The following is a 24,811-nucleotide window of genomic DNA, read 5'->3' as shown; positions in this document are numbered from 1 at the left end:
TTTGAACTAAGAGGATGCTACATTCAAGAATGGAGATCCTGTGCATGTATCTATCAATAAAGGGGTTGAGCAACATTCTTCATTTGAAAGAGTCACCTTTGTGCCAGGATTAAGATGCTGGCTTTCTGGAAACCTTTCCAGGAAGAGGAGGGAAAAAAAAAGGATCCTAGATACTGCTTTCAGCTCTTTTGCATGACTGTCACTCACAAATGGCTTGTAACCGCCACGTCTAAAAGACAATATGAAGTTCTGAAAAAGCCCACCTCTCAGATTTGTCCAGAGAAGGGTTTGATATTTCAGAGGTCAGCCTCATTGCAAAGGGACCGATCACCCTGTTTAGTCACAAATCACTAAAAGTGTTCAGGTGTTACTAACAGACAAAATCTGGGCAGCCACAAAATTACCCTGTACCTATGCATATCTTTTGGTGCAAGCTAGATGCTTTTACGTTTCCCTTTCATTGGGTTTTAAATGTAGAAAACCCTTAAACAAAAGAATTTGCCCAGTTCAAGGTGGCTTTAAAAGTGAAAACTAGCTTTGCAAGAATTCTCTCTTGATAGTAACTCCCATTATTATTATTATTATTATTATTATTATTATTATTATTATTATTATTATTATTATTATTTTGATTTGTCCCTGCCCATCTCCCCACAGCGGGGGACTCTGGGCGGCTTACAACAAAGTAAAATCAGAAATACAATTAAAAATTATAAAAACCAAACATTACAAACATTTATGCTACTAGCTTGAGCTGTTATGTGCTAATGTGTTTGAATCCATTTTTTAGCCTGGTAAATTCAGATGCTGGGAAAACAAGCAGGGGATTGTCCTAATCCCAAAGGATTTAATAACACACCACCCTAATAATAAACAGAGTTTAGGTAAAATCTTCACATTTTGAACAACTGAGTTGCACCAGAATTTGGGGGAATCATATGCTAGAATGTTTTCTCCCACATCAAATATTTCCTATTCATAGAAAGATTAGTCAGTTTTCTCCAGAAAAGAAATGTTGGTATCAGGAGTGTTTCAACACATAATCCTACAGCTACAATCTGTAGGGCTATAGGCAAGGAAGGGCTGTACCATCTGGCAGTTCTGAATATGTGCTTTAGTTGTATCTGGAGCACAGAGTTTTTACAGTTTTGGTACGCATGTTTTTAGGACAGTGTCTGAAAGGTCTATGGCAGAACTTTTTCATATCTATTGCTCTAAGTTTATTGGTTCTGCCACTTGCTTTAGAGAACTCCTGTAATGAACTTGGGCTCAAAAAGCAGTGAAAGTCTTCTTACAGATACAAGCACTAGATTGCAAGATTCCATTTTAAATGTGAAGAAGCAGAGAGGATATAAGTTGGCAAATGGGAAACCAGTCTTTCTCATTGATTTTGATTATCCTCTCCCATCATCATGCTAGCACTCTCCAGACATTATATTCTATGGTTCCCATGATCCCTGACCACTGGACTTGCCAGCTAGACCTGATGGTAGCTGTAGTTCAAAGCATGAATGAACTTGAGGTCATTAAGTTGGACAGCAGGCAACTGAATATCCTTCAATTGTTCTAGACTTCAGTCCCACCAGGCCACATGGCCAGAAATAAGTGATTTGGAGAGACATAGTCCAAAACATCTGGAGGACACTGGGTTGCCTACTTCTTCTTTAGGTAATAACCCAATATGGATACTCTCAACCTAAAAGAAGGCAAACTGGTCTGTTCACAACATCATCTTGCTTGCTTCTCTTTGCCAACCACTCCCACATAGGAGTATTAATGAGATGATGAAGGGCATGAAGTTTTACCAGGCAACTAGCAACCTTAATAATCAAGGAAAAGACAGAACCTGACCATAAACAGTAGGAAGCCCAAGCCACACTATGTTAATCCAAAAGGAGACAGAAAGTGACACATAAGATACTGGAAACAAGTACAAGCCCAGGAAAGCAGGCAAGCTGGGGCCTCCTTCAGTTCACAGTCTACATGACAACTAAGTGGAATGGAGTGATTAAATTAGCAAGTGGGGTTATTAAGGAAAATAAAGCATACACTATTACAAAACTTAATTCTATTTGCAGGGTATTCACTTGCCATAGTTTGCTGAACAAGCCATAATGGCCTGGTTCATACATAATGTTAAGCACAGAGTGGCTGGATTCCCCTGGCAAGCTATGTCAAAGCCCAACAATGCACATGATCACTCAACGCAGTGGTTCAACCAAACCACTTGGGTCCCATCCCATACAAAAGCTCCATCTCCCCTGCAGCATTTTTGTGAAACTAAAAGGGAGAAACAAACGCATTCATAAAATGTGCTTTTATCATGATCATTTGCTTGAATTACATCCTATCCCACTGAATCAAACCTAGTCCCTGACCTCTTGGACAAAGTCTCCAATCTTTGTAAGCCTGCACAGCCCACCACACCTTAATATATTTGCCATCCCTACATCTGGCTTGCTTATGTAATTTCCTGAACTCCCTGCATAGGTTTCATCCTTCTTGTTCTTAATTCAGTTATTTGGGGTATTATGCTATTAGCTGTACCTGACCTCTCTCCGAAGCTAACTAAGCATAATTGCTGGAAATGGGAATACATACAAATCTGTCAATGTCCAGCTCTTTCTTCAAGAGAAAGGGGCCAAAGAGAAGATTGTTTAATTTGGGCAAGTGACAGTATACTAAAGAGGAAGTTTCTAAGGCATCATTTGGCTTTGCAAACTGAAGGTAGGTCAGTTTCGCAGGTTGTGTTTGGAACAGTGCTAGGCTTGGCAATCATCTTGTGCACACACCAGTTCCTGCCTTCCTACGTACAGTTGCAATGTACTTATCAGGCCTGTTCTGAAGGCAAATGTTCAGGCATAAACGATGATGCTTTTGTATCACTAGGCCCCTCTTTATGGGAAGGAACCACCCTGAGAAAGGACCTAGGGTTTTCATGCAGGGCTACCATTAAATCAGAGGTGCTCATACAAAACACGATGTTATTTTCATCATTTGTACCATACCATCATCGTGCCTGGTCTTTTATAGAGTACAAAAAAACAGGGGCTGCTGTCCTAAGGAGCATACAATATAAAGAAACACAGGGCTGGATTTTATGGTAGAATTATTCTGCTCCCCTACGGCTATTTCTCTCACCGCTGCAGCACTGGAGGAATGAAGGAATGATGTAGGAAAACTGAAATTGTGTGGGAAGAATTACACCAGATTCTAAGCTTTGGGATTGCTATAGCTTCCCTTTCTCCTATAATGTTCTCATGGCAAAATCACTGGAACATCTGGGAAGCAGCCATGGGCAAGCAGGCTTCTTAACACAAACAGAAGCAACTTTGCAAAATTTCTTGACTAACATATTCGCGTCTTGGTCAACAGTCTCTTGCCATGACAGCTCTAGATTAGTGTCTGAGTTTGCTGATGTCTCTTTGGTGCCTCCCCCATCTCCCCAGCCTTTGCTCTTCTGCACCACTCCAAAGGCTGGAACTCCTTCCACTCATGGCTGGCAAACTTCAGACTCCCGCTTGCCCCTGTATTCTAGTTATACATGCTTCTCAAATGCAACACTGTTTTGTCATTTTGGTGCTCTTGTTCCATCAACTCTTGAGGCTCTGGGCTCTTTGCTAACCGTATACACTTTGCCCAGCAAACACTAATCTCAGTTGTGTTCCCTCCAATTTTTACTCCTTACACCAACTTTCCTGTTTCCTTGCACACCTCCAGTTCTTATCCCCAATTATCCCAGTTAAACTGGAAATCATCTGCACAAGAGATCATATAACCTCCAAACTAGCCTAGAGCAATACAAATCTCTCTACAGTTGAAGTAGGGTGAGAAAGCTAAAGGATGAAAGTACTAACAACAACTTCCTTTATACAAAATGCTAAAACCCTTCTGAACTTGAGATACTCAACCACATAGTAAGCACTGTTTGTAGTAGTGGGAGCACACTCCAGCCAGCCAGCTCTTCAACCAGATCTCTCTCACCTGTCACACTTTCTTTAGCAAAGAAGGAGCTGGGGGGTGACCTGCTCTGCTCAAAGTCCATTTGGAAAGAGCGTATCCTTAATCCTCAGAACTAATGAGAAAATAAAGCTCTTGTATCTTAGTATAAATGGGGGGCGGGAGTGCAGGAAGAAATCAGGATAGGTGCATCTATTCTCACCCTGCAGTGCCTTTCAGAAATTCCATCTTCTTCACAACAATGAAATGAACAGGACCCCCACCCTCTGCTGTGACTAAGTAATCAAGTGCGGCAGTCCAAGGGTGTGTGTGTGTGTATGGATGGCTGGCATGGCTGGCACTGCATAAGGCAATGGGGGAACATTATGGCAACCTCTGGTGCCAAAGGACATATGAATTTCACTGTAACCATGTGATATCTTTTGAATCCAACTATATGGATCCAACTCCCACCCCAACCTCCCTGATCACAGATGGGTTCATGTTACACAGGTTCAAGCTGGCATGGGATCTGGGAACAGAAAGAAGGGGCGGGGCTGGGGGAGGGAGAAGGATGGAGGGGGGGACAGGTGGATGTGGAGTTACCACTCACCTTGCATCAGCTTCACTGTAGTATTCTCTGGCAACAATGTCTTCAAAGAGCTCACCGCCTGTGACCCTGCAAAGTAACACAAATCAGAGTTTGACATTTGTCAGTAGGACATTTTGGAGAGTGTATCACTGTCAGCCCTTCCAGGTAGACCAGACTAGGAAACCCAAGTCATGCATGTTAATACTACTTTTATTGTAAGGTTATAGTAAGAGAATCTTGCAAGTCTAAATGCATTTTCCCCCTCCCTCCCTTTATCTTCATGAGAACTAGGGAGGGTCTTTCTCAAGTTACAATTTTGGCCTGGACTCAGATTTCTTTTATCAGACTGCTGTCTTGCTTGGGGTTTTCCTCCTGTTCCTCAAGATTATTTCTTCTTCCCATTACAATCATTGAAGCCCAATTGTTCTTAAAAGACTTGGAATGTTTGCTGCAAGTTCTATTCTTCTCTCACCCTCTTTCTTAATTTTGTAGACCATGATCTAAAAGGAGGAAAAGTGTTGCCATGAAACCAATTTCTGTTCCATCAGGGACTCTCATCAGAGCCAACATAAGACAGGCTTTGTTGAGCATCTGCTAAGGCTTGCTAATGTGCCAAAACTGTGTTTATTTGATCAGAAATGGCCTAATTTTTCTAACTATATTTTGAGGGTAAATATATATAGTTTAAAACCTGACTGCAACTATCTCAAAACGGTACACTTATACTGAGATTATTTCTTCACTTTCTGCTTCTTCTCCCGGTAGGATAATATTTTAGGTTTGGGAGAAGTTCTTACATTCATCTAGATAGAGGACTAGTTATTTAGCAACCACATATGGACATACACAATCATAACACAACTCCTTTTCAGGGTAAGCAATGTTACACCAAGTGCAGATAACAACCAAGAAGTAATAAGCTAAAGCCATTTGAGGCATAAATAAAAAAGGGAAGAAATACAGCTCAATCTAATTTACATCAACACAATTCACTATGCTTCCATATTTCTTTCTATCCTTGCAAGATATTCTTGTCCATAAACTGATTTATATACTGCCTTTTGCTCATGCTCATGCTCATCTTTCTTTCTGAAGATCTCATCAACTCCATCCAATCACAACTTTCTCAGTCTTCCGCTTTCCTCTTGACCCATTCACTCTTCCTCCCTATATTTATTTTTCAATTTGAACTTCATTCTCTCTCAATGTTTTTTTTTTTACTGGTCACTCACTTTTGTATTCAATCTACACTCATTCAGCACCCATTTTATCATGCAAACTTTTCATGGACCCCATTCCCACTGCATTCTATTTATTTTTATACTTCTCCTGACACATCTTAATTCCATATAACAAAGCAGAAGCAGAATCTAATACAAAGCTATGTTCGGTTCTTTTGACAAACATTAATTCCTTGCCATTGATCACATACTATCCACTATCTTTCTACCAGCCTTTGCACCGTCTTTAATTTCTCGATCCATTTTTCCATTTTTAGTAAATATTCCATGAAGGTACACAAATTCATCTACTTGCTCTAATTTTTTGACATTTATGTATAACTTGCAACTGTTCACTCTATTTTCCTGGACTAACACAACCACTTTGAACTTTGATATATTGATTTTCAGATCCATACTCTTTATGGCATCATACAATCTACACTGTAGATCATTTGGGTTCTCAGCCCACAATACTGCATTGTCTGCTTACAAAACTACATGTACATCTATATTCCCAACGAACACACCTCTAACATCACAAGTGTTCTTCATGCACTTACCCATAAAATACATTAAACAACCAAGGAGACATCACATCCTTGTCTTTCACTCAGTGCTGAACCATTTGCTAAGCATTCTATTTATTCTCCTTACTTCCATCATATACTGCTCTTACTTCATTCAACGGACAAGCTTCAACTGTATCTTCATGCAAAAAAATTCATAAATCAAGCCTATTCACTTTTCCATATCCTTTCCCTTCCCCACCTCTAAATCAACCGATATGCAGTAAGTTTTCTTTGGTGCATTCCTACCTGTCTCAACAACCTGTTGAAGAGCAAAAATCTTGTCTGCCTAGCATTAAGTCACACAGCACTTCCCAAATTCTATTCATTGTCACCATTCAGACCTTCAGTCAGAATTCTGCTAAACATCTTCCCTGGCACATTTAACAAGCTAATTCCCTTGCGGCTTTTAAAAAACAGTGTGGCTTTTGGAGAGTTTTGTTGAGGGCTGGTTTTATTTTATCTTGTTGGTTTCACTGCTTTGGTTATCTTGTTTAATTTTTCAAGTCAAGTCCAGCTCTGCTTTCTATTATGTTATTGGCCTACCCATTTTGACGGAAAAGTAGACAAGGGCAGAGACATTATCATCACCACATTGTACCTCAACCAGGGTGAAAGCAGGCCACCTCCCTCAGCCTTCAGGTCAGGCACTAAAAAATTGCCATCCACGCACTAGAGCTAAAATGATCATACAAACTCACCCAGTGTTGATACTGACTTGACAACATACAATATCATTAAAGGCAATGTAGGATAGGTAGAAGGTAGAAGACAGAGTATCCAAAGCCATGTCCAGGTGCCAAGTTTAGAACAATGGCAGACAAGCTCTCCAGAGTTCAATTGTGGTCAACAAACCCACATGTGCCCAGTAAACCACAGAACCAGAATTTCAACGCAATAATGGTTCAGAATGACTGCTTTACTATTTCCTCATTTGAACTTCTTGCACTATTGATCAAAAGCATAAGAAATGTGGTCAGATGGAGATAAGGTGATTCATCACCAGGAATAAAAAACAGCTACCTGTATCACCACCCTTGCCCCAAGCATATTGTTTGATTAAACCTGGGCAAAAATGTTAGGCTGCTATGATTGTGTAAAACCAATGGAATGCTCCTAAGTACATTAACCCAAATGTAAGGCCCATTGAATCCAATGGAATGCAAGCCCTAGGAAGCATTACACAGATGTGCACTATTTCCCAGCCAAGAATTTGGCCTTTGAACTTAAATTTGGCCTTTGTAATTTACATTTATACTTACATTTAATTACAAATAAAAATAGTTCATTCTGATCACTCTGCAGTGATGTATATAATTCTGTACTTTTCCTTCAAGCCACCAAATGTCACAATTAATTAAACATTTTGAGAGAGGCTAGAGGGGAGAGGAGCTGTTATGTTAAATAGCAGCATGCCAGAAGTGCACAAGAATGACTCCTATTTGATATAGAAATGCAGAGATTAGGAAACAGAACGGAGTGGATGTAAAGGTTACCGCAGAGAATCAAGTGGATGATTCAGCTCCCACTTCATTACTGCAACTGACTAGATCAAGTCTTGCATACTGGGGGCACTAGCACTTTCCAATATCTTCACTGGATGACCATAACACGCTACTCCTCTATCCCCTCATTTCATCACGCCTGCACCTGCATCTGCCAGTTATTCAAGGAATCCAGATTTAATCCCACATGCCTGCAATGGCATACAAGGTAGTTGAAAGAGTGTTGCACCTGATCTGCTCCACAGCTGGGCTCAGAGCCACCTTTGGCCACAAGGGCAGGGTGTGAAGAAAGGAAAAATCTATAGCTAGCTTTCAATTCTTCCCGCTGCAGCCATGACCATGCCAAGGTCTATGTGACTCCAAGCAAGGAAAACGAGAGAGAGAGAGAGAGAAGCAGGGGCTGCACTGACTCAGAGGACAGCTAAATATAGTTTGCTGCTTAACTGGAGCTGTCAAAGAGGAGGAGGAGATGAGATCACTGGTTTCTATATCTGGAAATCAAGTGAGAGGCAGCCAAGCAAAGCACACCATGTCTCTGTGCCTCCCCCCGCGGCCAGATACTTTGCCCAGGACATGGCCTACCCCCTTCACAGCCACATGTAAGAGAGCGAGGAATCAAGGCAAGATCACCATCTGGAGCCCTGGAGCCAACCTTCTGTGTGGCTCCTAGCAGCAGGCATACCCTGGGTCTTTAAAAACAGCAGGGTGACCCTGGGCCTGTACAGCCTGCCAGGGTCCCTGAGTCACTGCTATCATCTCGATAGCCTCCTTCCCCTCTCTTCTCTGCCCACCCCTTTATGCTAATGGCAGCACTGCAGCTGCAGTCTTCGCCCACCTACATCCATTCAGATGGCAGCGCCTGCCCAGCTCCAGTGGCAGCAGGCAAACATTTGCTCAGAAGGGGCGGGAAGGGAGGGCATAAGGCTATCCGAAGTGCTCCATAAAGAGGATGATCAACTTGTGGCAGCCAAAACCAGAAAGAAGGACAGAGGAGAGGAGAAGACTTTAAAAATGAGCAAATTCCAGAAAGGCCTTGGCCAGCCAAGAGTTTCTGGAGCAACAACTACTACGTTAGGACCAAAGAGTACTTACAGATCAAAGACGAGGTAGTGGAATCCTTCCTCGGATATGCTATCATGGAGGCGAACTGCAAAAGAAGCACAAAGGATGTGTTACATTGGGCAAAATACTTCCCAAATTCTACAGTACCTTTTATCACTCTTGCCCTCCTTCTACTCTATTTGGTGTGCTACATAATCTCACAGATGGCAAATCCAGGGAGGGTAGTAACGCTGCACCCAATGTAGCCAGTTCACAAGGTTCTGGGATTTAGCATCATATCTCCAAGAAAAGTCTGCAACGTAATAGACGCCCTTCTGCCTTCCATTACCCCCAGATCCCAACTATCTTGGCATTTTTGCTGTCCTACGGCTTTATCATCCCCCCCCCCAAATCCTGTTGTATTTGGATCTCTAATGCCCTTTATGATATCTGCACTATGCCGTTGTCTGCCAATAAACATACTTGAATGGGGAAAATTAGGCCATAATCAAATCTGGGTTGTTTGGACTAGAATCTAGATGTCTTGTCTAGAACCCCATTTTCACGAGCATCAAAGAAAACCAAGCAAACCTGACCATCACAGATCCTGACTATGGAGGCTTCATTTTTACTCCACCATTGGCCCTCCTTCTATAAGAGTCTAATAACAATCTCCCCCCCCCCCCGCATTGAACTTACAGCGCTCAACACTCCATTGTGGGATCAGGTTACAAATCCCAACAGAGCAGTGTAAAAGGTACCTCAAGTGACAGTGAAAATGGAAATTGATTATTGGAGTCGAAAGCCTGATCCCCTAAACACGCACAAGTTTTCAAAATGTACCAAAGTACTTAGCAATGTGCAACAAAGGGGGGGGGGGTGAGACTGTAATTTTAATGGAGGCATACATATTTTTAACAACATAGCAATGAATTTCATTTGCATCAGCTGTTCTTTTCATTAATGATTCTTGGCCACGGGTTTATTTGAATAAAGTCTGAATTTTAATAGGGTAGAAGATCCACAGGTCTCTCGTGGCATGTCAGCACCACAACTCTGTTAAGGAGAAAGCAAAACAAATCCACAGAAATTCAACAGTGGGGTTTTTTTTTTTGGTAGAAGATGGCAGGGGCAAGAACATTCCTATAAATATCACGTATCCAAAAAAGGACTTTCTTGCGCCCCATAGAAGCAAAAATTAAACCTGACTAAAAATAAAAAATAAAACTTGTAATGTGTTGAAGCCTAAATTAAAAACAGAACAGAAGAAGGAACAAACTTGCAGATCACCTAGCAAATATGGTGTGAGTCTAGCCTGACAGGCTGACTCAAAGCGGCAACTTTCCAAATTCAGCGAAAACTTCACTTACTCCTGGAACACATTCACTGCAGCGTACATATTCCTGACCTTCTTTCCTGCCCTGCAGGATTGTTGCCCAAATATATTTGGCTGAATGACAGTGACAAATCCAAAAGTCATCCAGGGTGATTCACAGTTTTTTGGGGGGGGGGTGTTTGAACCCAGCCCCCTGCAATTCGAGTGTGAGGTTCGAAGTGCTACACTGCACCGACTAACATATGTAGGTCACAAGCAGAGAGAAAACAGATTTATTCGTGATGAAATGCAGACTTCTTCAATAGGTTGAAGAAACCTTTTTGCAAGTAACTGGGATATAAGTTTTGAAGGAATACTTTCACATCATGATAGTAAACAACATTCTCTCACACAGCATAGACCTCATCATCCAAGATCTAGGATGAAAGAGGCTCCCACCTAATGCTTTAATTGAGATTCCTGCATGGACCAGAGAGTTAGAGACGCTGGATTTCATGGCACCTTCCCACCCTGTAACTGGATTTTTTCAAAACTCTTGTTTGGATCTTAATAACATAACCAATACCTCTTTTCCTCCCAAAAACCAGGACTATTCTTCTGTAGCAATAGAACTAGGGTGAATATAATGTATTGGTAAATTTACAGCATTAGTAGGGGAACCAATTATGTTATAGTCCTTCAACAGATATTTTCAAGACTTGCCTTGAACCTGGTTGGAGAACTGTACATTCCCCTCAGGAGAACTCCTAATAATCTAACATTTCCATGAGATTAAAAGGGCTGAAGCTAGGAGATGAATATTGTTCCATCACAGCACAAACATTATGGGTCCCTTTGGATATTTATGGAAAGCAGTAAAAACAGAGTTATTCCAGAGGGCCTTTGGCAGTTGAATATCACCTTGCTATTATTTTTTTATTCTATTTTTACTGTATTTTATATTGCTTTATTATATTTTAATATTTATTGCTGATTTATTGTGAACCGCCCAGAGTCACTTTTTGTGAGATGGGTGGTATCTAAATTTGAAATATAAATAAATAAAAATAAATTATGCTAGGTTACGCTGTGGGCTGCTGTGTAATCGTTACAGGATTGTTGTACTTAGGGATATGACTAATTTAATTACGGAGGTAGAGCATTACATTATTTTTACTTGTAATCTATTTTGGTGTGGACATTTTAATGTTTACTGTTTACCAGAGTCCATTGGAGTTGGGCAGCTAATAAATTCAAATAAATAATAATAATAAAATAAATAATAATTTATCAGACAATAAGCAAGCCCAGACTCGGATGTGATGTATTCTTTGCAACACTCCAAGATCAGCTCTGGACCCAGAGGAGGAATGAGCAACCCCAGAAGATGGTTTAGCTGGGCCATCTACAGGGCATGGTCAAAAAAGTCAAGATGGTGGCTGTGTTGGTGTGATCAAAGTTCTGTCCATTTTTTAATGTATGTATGTATGTATGTTGCATGTGACACCCATATAAAACAGGCAAAGCTTCAATCATACCATCCCAGCCATCACCTTGACTTTTTTACCACAATGTGGCAACACCTCTATAGTTTAGCATTGGTTATATGGAAATCAGAGTAAATATACAGCTTTTTTTCAGTAGTACTGAAGCAAAACATAGCAGCACAGCAGGGAATCCTTGGAAGAACACACAAGGAAACACAAATCATCCTTTTTCCCGAAAGAAATTCGAGCTGAAAATCTTGCAGGCTTCAATATAGCTTCTATGAACCATAATCTGAAGCCATTCCTGTTTCAAGTTTATTTTTTCTTCGACCATGACATTTTGTTTGAATTCAGATGGGGATGGATATATGTTAAAAAGGATTAACTACTCCTTTCTAGCTTCTGGGCCTTACAATGGAACTGCTTCTTCAACTCTATCTCTATTGTTGCAGTTTGGTTTTCTGTTCCTGGGCAGGTCTGTTTGCAGACCCAAGGTTTTGGGTAGACACCTAGTCTTTCTCCACCCTGCACATGCTAGTTCCAATTAGACCATGATGTATATATATTTGTTTTTTAAAAAATAAATAAATAGAAAGTGCTAATGGTAGCAAGCTGCTGTTGGCAATGTTTACATGTTATGCTCTCTGAGACAAGCCAAGACTCTTCTTACCTATACTTAATGTTAAGCTTGCTTAGTGTTACATACTCATCTCCTTTTCAAGGGCACCCCTTCAGGCTAAAGCACCCCAATGCTGCCAAAAACCAAAGAGAAGAGTTAGTTTGGCTGCCAAGTAGAATTGGTGTAGGGAATTAAGAGCAGTGAAAAGGAACATGATTCTTTCCCTGAAGAACCAAGGAAAAATATGCCTTTCAGGATTTTGCTTCTGCTACGTGGTTTTGGGAGAGATATATTACTCCTCACCAAAATGAGGCTAATTAAATTGAAAAGGAGGGATGGGGGGATTTGTTTGGAAATAGATGATGATGCCTTAGAAAGTTCTCCAATTAGAAAGTTCTCCAGTCAGGAGATCTAGCAAGAAACACAAACACAGGGCCAAGCTTATAAACAGGATACAAGTTTGTCTGTAAAGAAAAAAACAAACTCCGACTCCATGATGGTCTGTCCTCAAATGTATTATGGATCATGCATTTCACTTCCAATGACTAGATCCACCTGCAGTGCTACAACATACAGGATGCAGCCAAAAAGTATGGAAGATTGAATATGACTGAGAGGGACACCAAACTTTTCAACTGATAACAGAAAGCTACACCACAGCAAAGGAAAGGATTTCAGATTGGGGAAGATCTCAGAGAAACTGATTTCTCACTTACTGGAAAATATAAAGCACGTAGGTTTTTATATTATACTGTAGACTGGGACTGGGACTCCTATCCAGTCAACTGAATACCCGTCACAGTTCAGGGAATAATTGTAATCCTCCTCCTCCTGAAAAAAGAGTGGACCACCTAGTCAGCTGCTACAAGAAGATCGCATAGACTGACTACAAACACATGACAAAGTAGCAATAATGGTGCATTGGAATATCTGCAAACAATACCATTTGCCTGCAAGCAAGAACTGGTGGGACCACAAAACAGACGAAGTAATAGAAAATGAAGAAGCTAAAGTGCTCCGAGACTTTAGAATTCAAACAGACAACCACCTGCCACATAACATCCCAGACTTAACAATTGTTGATAAGATAGACAAAAAAGTCTGGATAGTGGACACTGCAATACCTGGAGACAGCAGAATGGAAGAGAAAGAACTGGAGAAAATCACAAGATACAAAGACCTGTAAATAGAAGTAGAACAACTATGGCAAAAGAAAGCAAAGACAGTACCAAAAGTAACAGGCATCTTGGGTGCAATCCCAAAACATCTGGAGCGCCACTTGAACACCATCAGCATTGACAAAATCACCATCAGTCAATTGCAAAAGGCAGCTTTACTTGGAACAGCTTCCATCCTGCAACAGTGCCTTAAACACCATCAAACAACATCTGCCCATCCCAGGCCTTTGGGAAGGACTCAATAGGTGGACAAAAATGCCAAATCCAGTCTAAACATCTGGCTGCCTGTGCGACCAACCATAATAATTTAACTATTTCAAAACCAGGAGGTTCAGGTAAGATTAGTGGTTCCTCACCTTTCCTTACAATGAATACCAAACTTCCTTAAAACTCTTTGAAGAACTTCAGTTTCAAAGCCCAAAGGGCTTACATTGTGTGCTGAGAGTAAGGCGGAGCTCTTCCATCCATCAGAGCAAATTCCATGATTTGCTGAGTAAACCATATTTGGTGGATTCAGACACTGTACTAAGCCCTAAACCGCTGTTCACGAGGGCTGGTTTGCATACTGCACGAAGTCAAAACCAAACAAATTACCTGGCAGCTTTGTGCAACCTAACCAAACCAGCTTTCTGGACAGATGAATTTTCCACCCCTGTACAAGTCCCCTCTACATTTCTAAGACGACTGAAGCTGAAGTGCATCTATTTCAGCTTCATTATACCATAAACCATTTCTTTTTCTTTTGCACTTGTGGCTGTCTCTAAACCTACCCAGAAGGTACCCATGACGACAGAGTTTCCATAGAAACTAATGCATGGGGGGGGGACAGAAGATTTTTTTTAAAGAGCCAAAAAGCCCCATAAGGATTATAACAAAGTCACTGGCATAAACACACTGATCCCATTACAGCGGGCAGGAAGGCAGTGTTCAGTTTTAATTGGGCACTTGTTTGAGAAAGAGAGAGGCCTAGACAAGAGGATGCTTCCTAGAAGCTCTTGTTCTACCAACCTTGTTGTCATTAGCAACTACAATGGATTTGCAATATTCTCTAAAGGTGGCTCCATACAGCAGCACTGGAAACTGAGGGGGCAGATTGCTCAAGGAAAAGATGCACGTCCATACTACATAAGGACAATGGTGGAGCACCGTCTTTGTATTTATAGCCTGCTTTTCTTCAAAATAGAGCAGAGGAAGGGACACCAGTGGAATTAATTCTGTTTATATCTTCCAAACCACCTTGGGAGACAGAGTGATGGAGAGGCTCCGTTCAGATCTCACAATAACATATGCAGTGCCAGAAGAGGAAGACTACATTTCAACTTCATAAAGTTTGGTACGAATGGTTTGCTGAAAAGCCTTAAAATCAGGCAGATGAAACTGATATAAAGGGAGAATATTTGTCCAGAGTAGAGAGGAAGGAAGTGGCAAACACAACCTTTATGGATGTTGAGCATGGACTGAAGATGTTAATGCAAAATCTAAGGGGATCTCTAGAATAAATAGTGTATAGGTTTGGGTGATCATTATGGTTTGGTCTGAAGACTACATTTTAAACTCATCATAATTTCAAAATTATTCTTAAGTGTAAGTGTTCATGCTAAACTTTCGTATGATAAATCAAAATCAAGCCATCTTTGTGCATGTGTGTAACTAAGTAACTAAAAGTAAATGGAGAAAACATTATTACAGTAGGCTCTGACCCCTCCCCCCCAAAAATAATCAAAAAGGTCCTGATTCTACTTTTCCTTGGGAAGCTATTCAGTCTCCTCCAACTTGAGTCCATGTCAGGGGTATGAACTTCTGATACTCCCAGGCATTTCAGGGATTTAAAGTCTAGTGCTGCACCCTGATTTCAAGTCAGAAACAAATCTGGAGCCAGCAAACATGGAAAGAGTAAAATATGGCCCATCTTACCAAGATTAAAAAAAGAACCCTTCTGGATCAGCTGTCCAAGGCAGGGCTCCATAATAGCCAACCGATATCAGTGTAAAATCCACAAGCAAAACTACCATAATATCACAGTAGAGTTTATACATGGGTAGAAAATTCACAAATATGGTAAGAAAAGTCTCCATCAATCAGTTCTTTTTTTTTTTTTTAAGTGTTGCATTTTTCTCTTCTCCTAGTCCAGTGTTTCCCAACCTTAGCAACTTTAAGATGTGCGGACTTCAACATGGCTGGCTGGGGAATTCTGGGAGCTGAGGTCCACACATCTTCAAGTGGCCAAGGTTGAGAAACACTGCCCTAGTCCATAAGAGGATAGCAAAGAGGAAATCAACACCAAAGCTTTTACCGGAACAGTGTGCAGAATACTCTTAATATTATTCAATGCAAGTTTGAAGGACTGCCTAAGTTGGTTCCATAACCACTTGCAGGTGGATCACTGCAAATGGCTACCCGTGAAAGTGACAAGGACAACTAATAATATTGTGACAGTCTGCATGCCATGTGACTGGAAGTAACCCATTAAATTGCACACTCTCTTTCTCTTGGCAATATGTGTGAGTGTGCTCCCTGATCCAACATACACAAACACATAATTTTTGTACAGAACTTGTACTCCTGAATTGATGGCATAACAGTAGTTTCATCAACATGCCCCTTAGAACATTCTAAATAATGCAGACCCACCCAAACTGTATAGTTAGTGTAAAGCATGCAAGATAGAGAGAAACATCCCTATTTAAATGTCAGCTTTAAAGTGGGGGCTCAGAAGGTAAATGCTAATGCCCTGCTGAGAGAAAGTAACTGGTAGACTTGTCATCACAGTTCTCTTTTTATCAGCCACTCATCCATTCAAAAAATTAGTTGCTAGACAGATATTAACCCTTGTCCTAGGATGAGGGTGTCTTAGTTGGAGACGTCAAATGTGGTGTTCCTGTTTATATGCTAACTAACGCTTACATCAAGAAAAGGGTTCTCAAAGCAGTGTTCAAGGATTCAAAAATTAAAAGGCCAGTCCTACAATAATCTTTTTGAAAAAAAATGAAATAAAATAAATAAACCAACATTTAAAATTGCTTAAACGTTTAAACCCACAAAAAGAAAAATGAAAACTGATTTATGTAATGCAGGGTCCTAGAGCAGTGTTGTCCAAACTTGGCCACTTTAAGATGAGTGGACTTCAACTCCCAGAATTCCCCAGCCAGCATGGCTGGCTGGGGAATTCTGGGAGTTGAAGTCCACTCATCTTAAAGTGGCCAAGTTTGGACAACACTGTCCGAGAGCCTAAAACACTAAAACTGATTCCAGCCAAGGAAAGCGTCCCTGTATTCAAGAGCAAGAACATAACCAGGTTTAGTTCTGGTTGGAAGAGATTCTGGAAATCATCTTCTCTGCCTCGGTGAGAATCAAAATGTCAGCTCCCATGAGTGAACAATCATTCCCTTGTCCTGTCCTTTGATGAAAGCATGTTTGTACTCACAAACCTGCCAGGAAAATATATACCATATAGAGAATCTTCATGTTCACCATATACACCAGTGATTCTCAACCTTGGCCACTTGAAGATGTGTGGACTTCAACTCCTAGAATTCTCCAGCCAGCATGGAGAATTCCATGGCTGGCTGGGGAATTCTGGGAGTTGAAGTCCGCACATCTTCAAGCGGCCAAGGTTGAGAAACACTGATATACACTATTCCAACCCCCTCGTTTAAAGCAAAGGTTCTTCTCCATCTCCACCTAAACAGAACAATATTTACCAATGTTGGAATGCTTCAGGAGACGGCAGATGCGAGCTTCTCGCTCCAGCTTCTGGTGATCTGGAAAAATAAGAAAAATGGGCATCCTTTAGCATGTCATGGAAGTCAGATCCCATAATATTAGATTTCTTACCAGAACATCGAGGAGAGAGATCAGCATTTCTCTTAAGAAGAGAAATATGCTAAAAGCAACAGAATTCAGAACCACGTTGCTTCCAATATAAGGTGGAAGTTATTGGTGCAGGCTGTTGGCTTGCACAAAAAAATAGCATCAATCAGAGTAGTTCAATCCACTTCTCTGATAAGCTAATTTTCTACTTGAAGGGATTTGATTTTTATATCGGTGAGCACTTGATTTCAACCACCCCCTGCATATTTAAACAACAAAATCCATTGCATCACTCTGAACGTGCACTGACATGCCCCCACTTTGGGGGGAGGGGGATCTAATTAAAGCATTTAAAATACTGAATGTGCAAACTTTCTTTATGAGTTTGTTAAATGAACTAAAATATACATCGATACAACCTAGAGCAATGAAGACAAGCAAGTAAGTAGCGATACACAGTATGAGCTGTAAAAACAAACGAAGGCTGAGCTGGTATCAGTGAGACTCAGAAGCCTGGTGAATAAATGGCCCTTTATTTGGTACTAAAATGAAATCAATATTAGTATTAGCCTGTTATCTTAGAAAAGGACATTTCATAAATGCGGAATGCTGACAGCTCCCATAGAATATGTTGCTTTCCACTGTATGATACAGAAAGAGGTAAAATCAACCCTATTTCAGTGAGACGGTACTTCAGATAAGGATCATTTAGGAATCTCAGGAATAACAAGACGTTCAGCCATTTTATTATTTATTACAGTTCTAATCCACCCAATAATCAAAAGTTTGTTCTACTTGCACTAAAAAAGAGTCCCAATAAATGTTACAAAAACCGTGTGGGGTTTTTCTGAACACACTCAAACTGACCCACTCCAAATATGTATGTCTCCTGTTATTTTGCCAAATCAGCTACTTTTTACAGGGATTTAGTAAGTTATCAATCAAAACTGCCGATAATAAGTAGGATTAAAGCTGTTTTAATGGTTTCTCTTATACTCCTCCTCAGATATTTTGCCTTTTCAATGAAAAGTGGCTCCCGTTTCATTCTCACCTATATGAAATTATGAATGGGATTAAGAAAGCAAGGAGAGAGAAATAATTCTCTTCTTTCTCAAAACTGAAGAATTTCAGTAGAATTCAGTAGAAACCAAAGCGGAACACATTTTTAACTTGGTGCAACACATAATTAACATGATTTTTCTATCCCAAGACATTGTAACATCCATTGCTGTTCCTGAGAAAGAGGCAAGGATGCACCAAATTCTTTCATCCTTAGAAGTCTGACTCTTGCATCTCTGCAAACTGGAGGAAAATTATCATAACCTGTAATTATCACTTCTGTAGAGGCCCATAGATTAGGTCAGCTTTTTAAAAAAAATCTTCAGCAGTTAAATGCATTAAAAATTGGGCTCAATTGCCATAATGGAGGGAAAGACAGTGTTTATTACAGTCACAAACCAGAGTTCAGAAAAAAAAAACATTAACAATAAAATAAGAATAAAAGCACAAAATAGGATAATAATGTTACAGTTGGTGATGGATTGGAGGAAAATGCATACACACATAGCAATAAAGGAGCTGTTTGCTGCCTCTGATTTTATAGTATGACAATTTCATGTATGTGTGTGTAGGCATTTTTATCTAAGCTTCAGCAAGTTTAATAAGAGAATGAAGCTGATTCCTCATGCCTCCAATTTTATAGTATGGCAATTTTGTATCTATAGGTAGTCCTTGTTTAGCAACCACAATTGGGACAGGCAAGTTGGTCGTTAAGCAAAGCAGCTGCTAAGGGAAACCACCACTGTGCTTATGATCTGACTTCAGCTTTCCTTTGCTTTACAGACCTGCGAAGGTTGTAAATGTGAAGTTTGGTTATAAAGTTACTTTTTCATCACTGTTGTAACTGTGAATGGTCACTAAACAAGGCAGTCACTAGACTGCCTCTATCGATCTATCAGTCAATTAATAAACAGGCATTTTTATTTAACTTAAGCAAATTTCACCATGCAATAATAAAGAGAATAAAGCTGGTTCTTCACTCTTTCTTTATGTTTACACACACACACAGAGGAAAAGGCAAAAAGGCAACAGATTACTTGCATGACAGACAAAACCGTTGTCCAGGATAACAATCAGGATTTCAAGTGGGTGGTTCTCTAGTAAGAATCAGTTGCTGCTAAGCTGGATCAGTCAGGAAGTTGTGTCTGCTCAGAAGGGGTTGAATACTTAATTCTCGAGGTATATCTGTCTATCTTTAGCCTTGTAAGATTTAATCTGTGATACACTGGAAAGTGCATTTTCTAGCCGTATCATCTAGACTGTGCGACTGAATGAAGCACTGAAGGCAATTATTATGAATCAAGTGAGGCATGATTAAAGGGGCATTGATTTTACCCAACTGAAGAACTGATCATAAGAAATATTCATATGGTGAAATATGACAGCAGAAAAATAGAAATGGACGTTCACCTTTATGTAGCTAATATAAAACCTCCAAACTGCAGTTGATTATTCCCATCAACACATAAAAAAAATTGTTGTCTTGCCTTCTGACCTCTAAATTCCCTATATTCTCCCCCCTTTTTTGGTACACTTTCTTGAGTGTACAAAATAAAGGTGGGATATAAATCTCATAATATTAATAAAATGTACAAAGTACTTGATCTGTGTATTTCCAAGACAGGCACTTTCCTTCATGCAAAGCAGTGTCACAGATTCTGCTTATGAGCAACCCCACTGATCTGCACCAGAATTTGCAGGGGTGGGGTTGTGTAATGGTATGTGGAAACGACCTTGGGAGACAGGAGGAAGAGCCGCAACCTAGACAATGGTCTAATAAATGAAATTTGAGTCCAAAGGAGGAGTGGAGAAAGCATCTCAGAAGGGACCCTCCCTAGTTTTGGGGAGAGTAAAAGTAAAGGAAGGGAGGGGTACTTTCAGACTTGCAAGATTCTGTTAATGCAACCTTACAGCAAAGATAGACCTAGTAATCATAGCTGTGCCTCTTGTCTAGACTAGCTTGAAGGGATGACAGGCTGTTTACTAAAGAAAATGGAAAGGTCCATCAAGCATTTAGCAACAGTTTTCCAGCCCTCTTTGCAAAACTAGCTAAGCTGAATGTGACAAATTCCTGCTTTCAAATCTCCTTTCTTTCTTATTCCCAAACTCCACACCAGCCTTGTCTTCCACCCAGGTTTTTCATTTTTCGGCCGATCTTTGGAACGTTTGTTTGATCCCCTGTCAAAAATGTCTCTACTTTCCCCAACTCTTTCATCTGTTTTACTTAATTATTTTAATTATGTGATAGGTTAACTGCTGTGAGATGCTTAGAGAATTGATTCAGAATGGCAGGTTACAAACCCTTTTGCCAAATACATATATTAACAAATGAACAGATTGCACCAAAATATCTAATGCTGAATCCCACTACAATATATAACTTTAACTTAATGGCTATTAGTACTACTATTAATAAATGGTCACGCATTATTTCTGCTTTAGCAGGGGTTTCCTTTCATGTTCTATTACTAACCTGTTCTAAATCGTGCTACTAAATAATGCAACAAGAATCATTCAAAAATTCAAAGGAAAATGGATTTCACTGGGATCGAAGTATCTTCCTCTTTGAATTGTAATCTTTCTGTTTTCTCACCATTTATTTTTTTAAAAATATGGAGAAAATGCTTGAATGTTTGCACAGTATCTTTTGATTGATAGCCCTGAAACCAATCTGTCTCAAAGCACCCATTGTCTAACTATTAGGACTATTTTTCTGGTCACTCTTTTGTACAACTTAAAAGAACTGTATATTGTAGTTGTTTTTCTGACTTGAATTTACACATAACACTAAGTTATGGTTTGCAATGAAAGCCAGTTTGGTGTAGTGGTTAAGGTACCAGGCTAGAAACCAGGAGACCATGGGTTCTAGTTCCACCTTAGGCACAAAGCCAGTTGGGTAACCCTGGACCAGCCTCTCTCTCTCAGCCCTAGGAAGAAGGAGGCCATGGCAAACCACTTCCAAAATCTTGCCAAGAAAACTGCAGGGGCTAGTCCAAGCAGTCACCAAGAGTCAACACTGTCCTGAAGGCATCAAAAAAAAAAAAGGTTTACAATAAACTATGACCAGTTGGATTCATAGAATGCACTCAGCTGCATGATTTACAAACTACAATGATGTAAACCAGAATGGATTCACTCAATATGCTAACCCAAAGTCAAACTTCATTATGGCTTAGTTTGATGTTTACATAAAGCTAGTATTCCAATTTTAATTGTTTATCTTTTCATTTATTTCTATTCTGCTTTATTGTTATAGAACTGAAAAAATGTCCCTATTGCTTTCTTGTTACAGAACTGTTGAGAAGTGAACCAAATCTTGAAACATTTAGTTGAATTTGGAGTATTACCCACACATAGAGGGAGCAGGTTATGTGTTGCAAATCCTATTCCGCTATATCACTGTTAGATTCTAAAAAGGACTTGGGTTCTGATACCTCCTTAAGGAATATACAAATCTCTGGTGCAAATGGAGTTCACACATGTCTTGCAGCCTTTGCACTTCCTGCTTCTTATGCACATGTGTCACGAGCAATGCACGTACATTGTTTCCAAAAATAAGAACTGCCTGGTCACACTTTCCCAGGAAGGAAAAAAAAATCATTCTTAATCATTCAGGTACTATTTCGCTCTATTTCTCACTGAAACTCTATGAAGCCATTCTCCATGCAACAGATGGGAGTGTGAAAATTCTAATTCCATCCAATGTGTGTGTGTCTTTGAGCATCCTGCTAAGCCATGGTTTATTTAGCCTATCTTTGTTAAATCAATCACATTCTGGTTTAGTGTGTTATATGAACTCAGGGAAAAGTGTGGTGCCCAAAATGTTTTTGTTGCTGGATGAAGAACCCATTTTCTGGAGACTGGTATGCATGGTATCAATTACAAGTTCTGAAGAGCTTCTGAGGAACTTAATCTCTTCAACTTTTACTCTGAAAAGATCACTCCTCCCTTGTGCCACAATCAGTGCCCTCCATTCTTTAGCCAAGAACCCCCAGAAGGAGAGAACAAGGCAAATATTTGCATGTTTGGAAAGGGAAAGGTAGAAGAGCAAAGCTAGGAAACGCCAGGGGTTGATAGCTGGCCATATTTAGCATGCCCATCATCAGAACAAATGCTTTATTTAGTAAAAGTTAAGCTCAGGTGAGCAATGAAAGGCCTGACATTAGCTCCTTAATAGCTTCCACCCTCCAACCTCCTCTAATCTTTTTGCAAGTTCCCCACTGGAGTCTGTAACAAAAGCACCAGTATAAGAATATCCTGGATCTTGGCTAGAAACCATGGGTTGGACAGGGAAGGAAGGAAGGAAGGAAGGAAGGAAGGAAGGAAGGAAGGAAGGAAGGAAGGAAGGAAGGAAGGAAGGAAGGAAGGAAGGAAGGAAGGAAGGAAGGAAGGAAGGAAGGAAGGAAGGAAGGAAGGAAGGAAGGAAGGAAGGAAGGAAGGAAGGAAGGAAGGAAGGAAGGAAGGAAGGAAGGAAGGAAGGAAGGAAGGAAGGAAGGAAGGAAGGAAGGAAGGAAGGAAGGAAGGAAGGAAGGAAGGAAGGAAGGAAGGAAGGAAGGAAGGAAGGAAGGAAGGAAGGAAGGAAGGAAGGAAGGAAGGAAGGAAGGAAGGAAGGAAGGAAGGAAGGAAGGAAGGAAGGAAGGAAGGAAGGAAGGAAAGAAAGAAAGAAAGAAAGAAAGAAAGAAAGAAAGAAAGAAAGAAAGAAAGAGTTGCATTCCAGCAACTAAATGTCAAGCAAACTGCAGTAGATTTCTCAGGAGAGAAATATCCTCTGGTCCAACAGGGTGGTTTTCTGCTGTCCATAATTCTATTATGCCCCTCAGTTCTCCAGATCAGAAACAGTCCATGCCCTTCCATACTGATCTGTCATGTTTCTCTTTCCTTTCCTTTATACAGTATTCTCCACCCTTGTCGGGGGTGGGGGTGAAGTACTCTGCCTGTACTCAGGAGCAAAGCTGCTATATGCCAACCAACTTAATGGAAATTAACACTGGCTTCCAAGCCAAGCTGAAATGCGTATCTCTTTGCATTAAAGTATTCAACCAATACTAGGAAGAGAGAGAGAGAAAAGCATCTTACACTGTTGGATAGGGATGATTCTAAGAGATATTACAAATCCAAACGGATTCCTCCTGCCACTTTATGCTCCCAGCTTTTACAACACAGTATGGTACAGTCTTACATCAGAATCCAACCTTACTCTCTAACACTTCTCTAAATTAGTATTGGGGGGGGGGGTCTTCTCTGGTGTACTTTTGCTGCTTCAACAGAGGCAGTTATTATGATCCCTGTGTTTAGGGCTGGAATGCCCAAGAAACTACAACTGCATGAGAAAGAGCAACTGCACACCTTTGAGGGCTCCCCAAATCAAAAGGGAACAATGTGATAGCAACGTGATTTGGTGGTGCAGTACTGATAAATAGAGCAGGGAGTTGTCTTTTTTATAAACGGTGTTCTGCTCTTCCAGATTATCAGAAAAGCCCCACAGAACATAATGGCCAGCTCTGTTTGAAACTTGCAGACCCACAATGTCTGTGATCTAGCACCCCCACCAACAAAACAATATATCCTTGCAATTACTACGTTATAGACATTCATCCACCTGACAGCCAGCTGCAATTAGCAGCCTGCAATCAGGTTGCTATCCAGAGAAAGACAGATCACTGACTGACTGCAAGTCTAAAGGGTACCACCAACCCAACTAGGAGAAACAACTTCTGAGGTTGGTTCAGTTGACTCCCATCAGGAGTACTGAGGTTAACTTCTGCAATCACACATAAAAGATGCTATGGACATTTTATGGGAATGCATGATAGCCGGGACATTTTCACACCTGACCTCTTTTCCTGGCTGCTCACCAGCTTTTAATGCATTCTGTTCAGTTTTCAGAGAGTTGTCCTGCTGACAAGAGAGACACAAAGAATCACAAGCTTCTTCAGATAGTTTCCAACAGTCTGTTGAGTTGGAAAGAATAAAGGCAGGGAAAGCATATTAGCACAGCCTCTGGAATTTTGTCAACCTCCTTCCAGCAGTGGCCATAACAGGCATCTGTATTTTCTTCTGTGTAAAGAAGTAATACATTGCATGTGTGTGGATGTGTGTACTTCCTCCACAGAGATTAATCAGGGGGTGTGCATACAGGGCAGGCTGCCTATTCTCTACTCTGGATCATGAAACCAGGAAGGAGGAAGGGGAGGGCTGCTTAGAATGGAGGAATCTGCCTCGTTTCAAGACCCTACCCAACCGCTTTTCCCATACAGTTGCACGGTGGATTTTTTTTCTTCTGCACTCCCCAGCCTGATCTTGTCAATTTTCAAACTACATTTTCTTTTGTCAGTTTCTTCCTCACAACATTACTTATTTTGCAAGGGGGGGGGGAGTTATGCTGATGGACAAATGGATCCCCTTTAGGTAATTTCTTCCCATATAAAAAGAGTAGGGTAGGAAAGAATTAAAAAGAGCCCAATTCTGATTTAATCC

The 24,811-nt window shown here is 40.5% G+C and overlaps 1 protein-coding gene across 14 annotated transcripts in view; it reads right to left on the bottom strand.

Annotated features, from left to right (window-relative positions):
• CAMK2B (calcium/calmodulin dependent protein kinase II beta) overlaps positions 1-24,811 on the bottom strand; it is a 175,948-nt gene that overhangs the window by 82,781 nt on the left and 68,356 nt on the right. For 13 of the 14 annotated variants that reach the window (XM_088139066.1, XM_088139077.1, XM_088139069.1 and 10 more), the window contains exons 3-5: positions 17,167-17,226; positions 8,918-8,972; positions 4,553-4,618 (exon numbers count right to left, since the gene is read on the bottom strand). In XM_088139066.1, coding sequence (XP_087995192.1) covers positions 4,553-4,618; positions 8,918-8,972; positions 17,167-17,226 — 181 coding nt within the window. Of the gene's footprint in view, positions 1-4,552; positions 4,619-8,054; positions 8,183-8,917; positions 8,973-17,166; positions 17,227-24,811 lie in introns of those variants that run through there. The other variant, XM_088139072.1, reaches the window with a different exon arrangement.

The sequence above is a fragment of the Python bivittatus genome, unplaced genomic scaffold (genome assembly GCF_059951505.1).
Source record: "Python bivittatus isolate LINGU-HERP-01145 unplaced genomic scaffold, Pbiv_v1 ctg000320_np1212, whole genome shotgun sequence".
Taxonomy (NCBI): domain Eukaryota; kingdom Metazoa; phylum Chordata; class Lepidosauria; order Squamata; family Pythonidae; genus Python; species Python bivittatus.
This window is presented reverse-complemented; position numbering and strand designations above follow the sequence as displayed.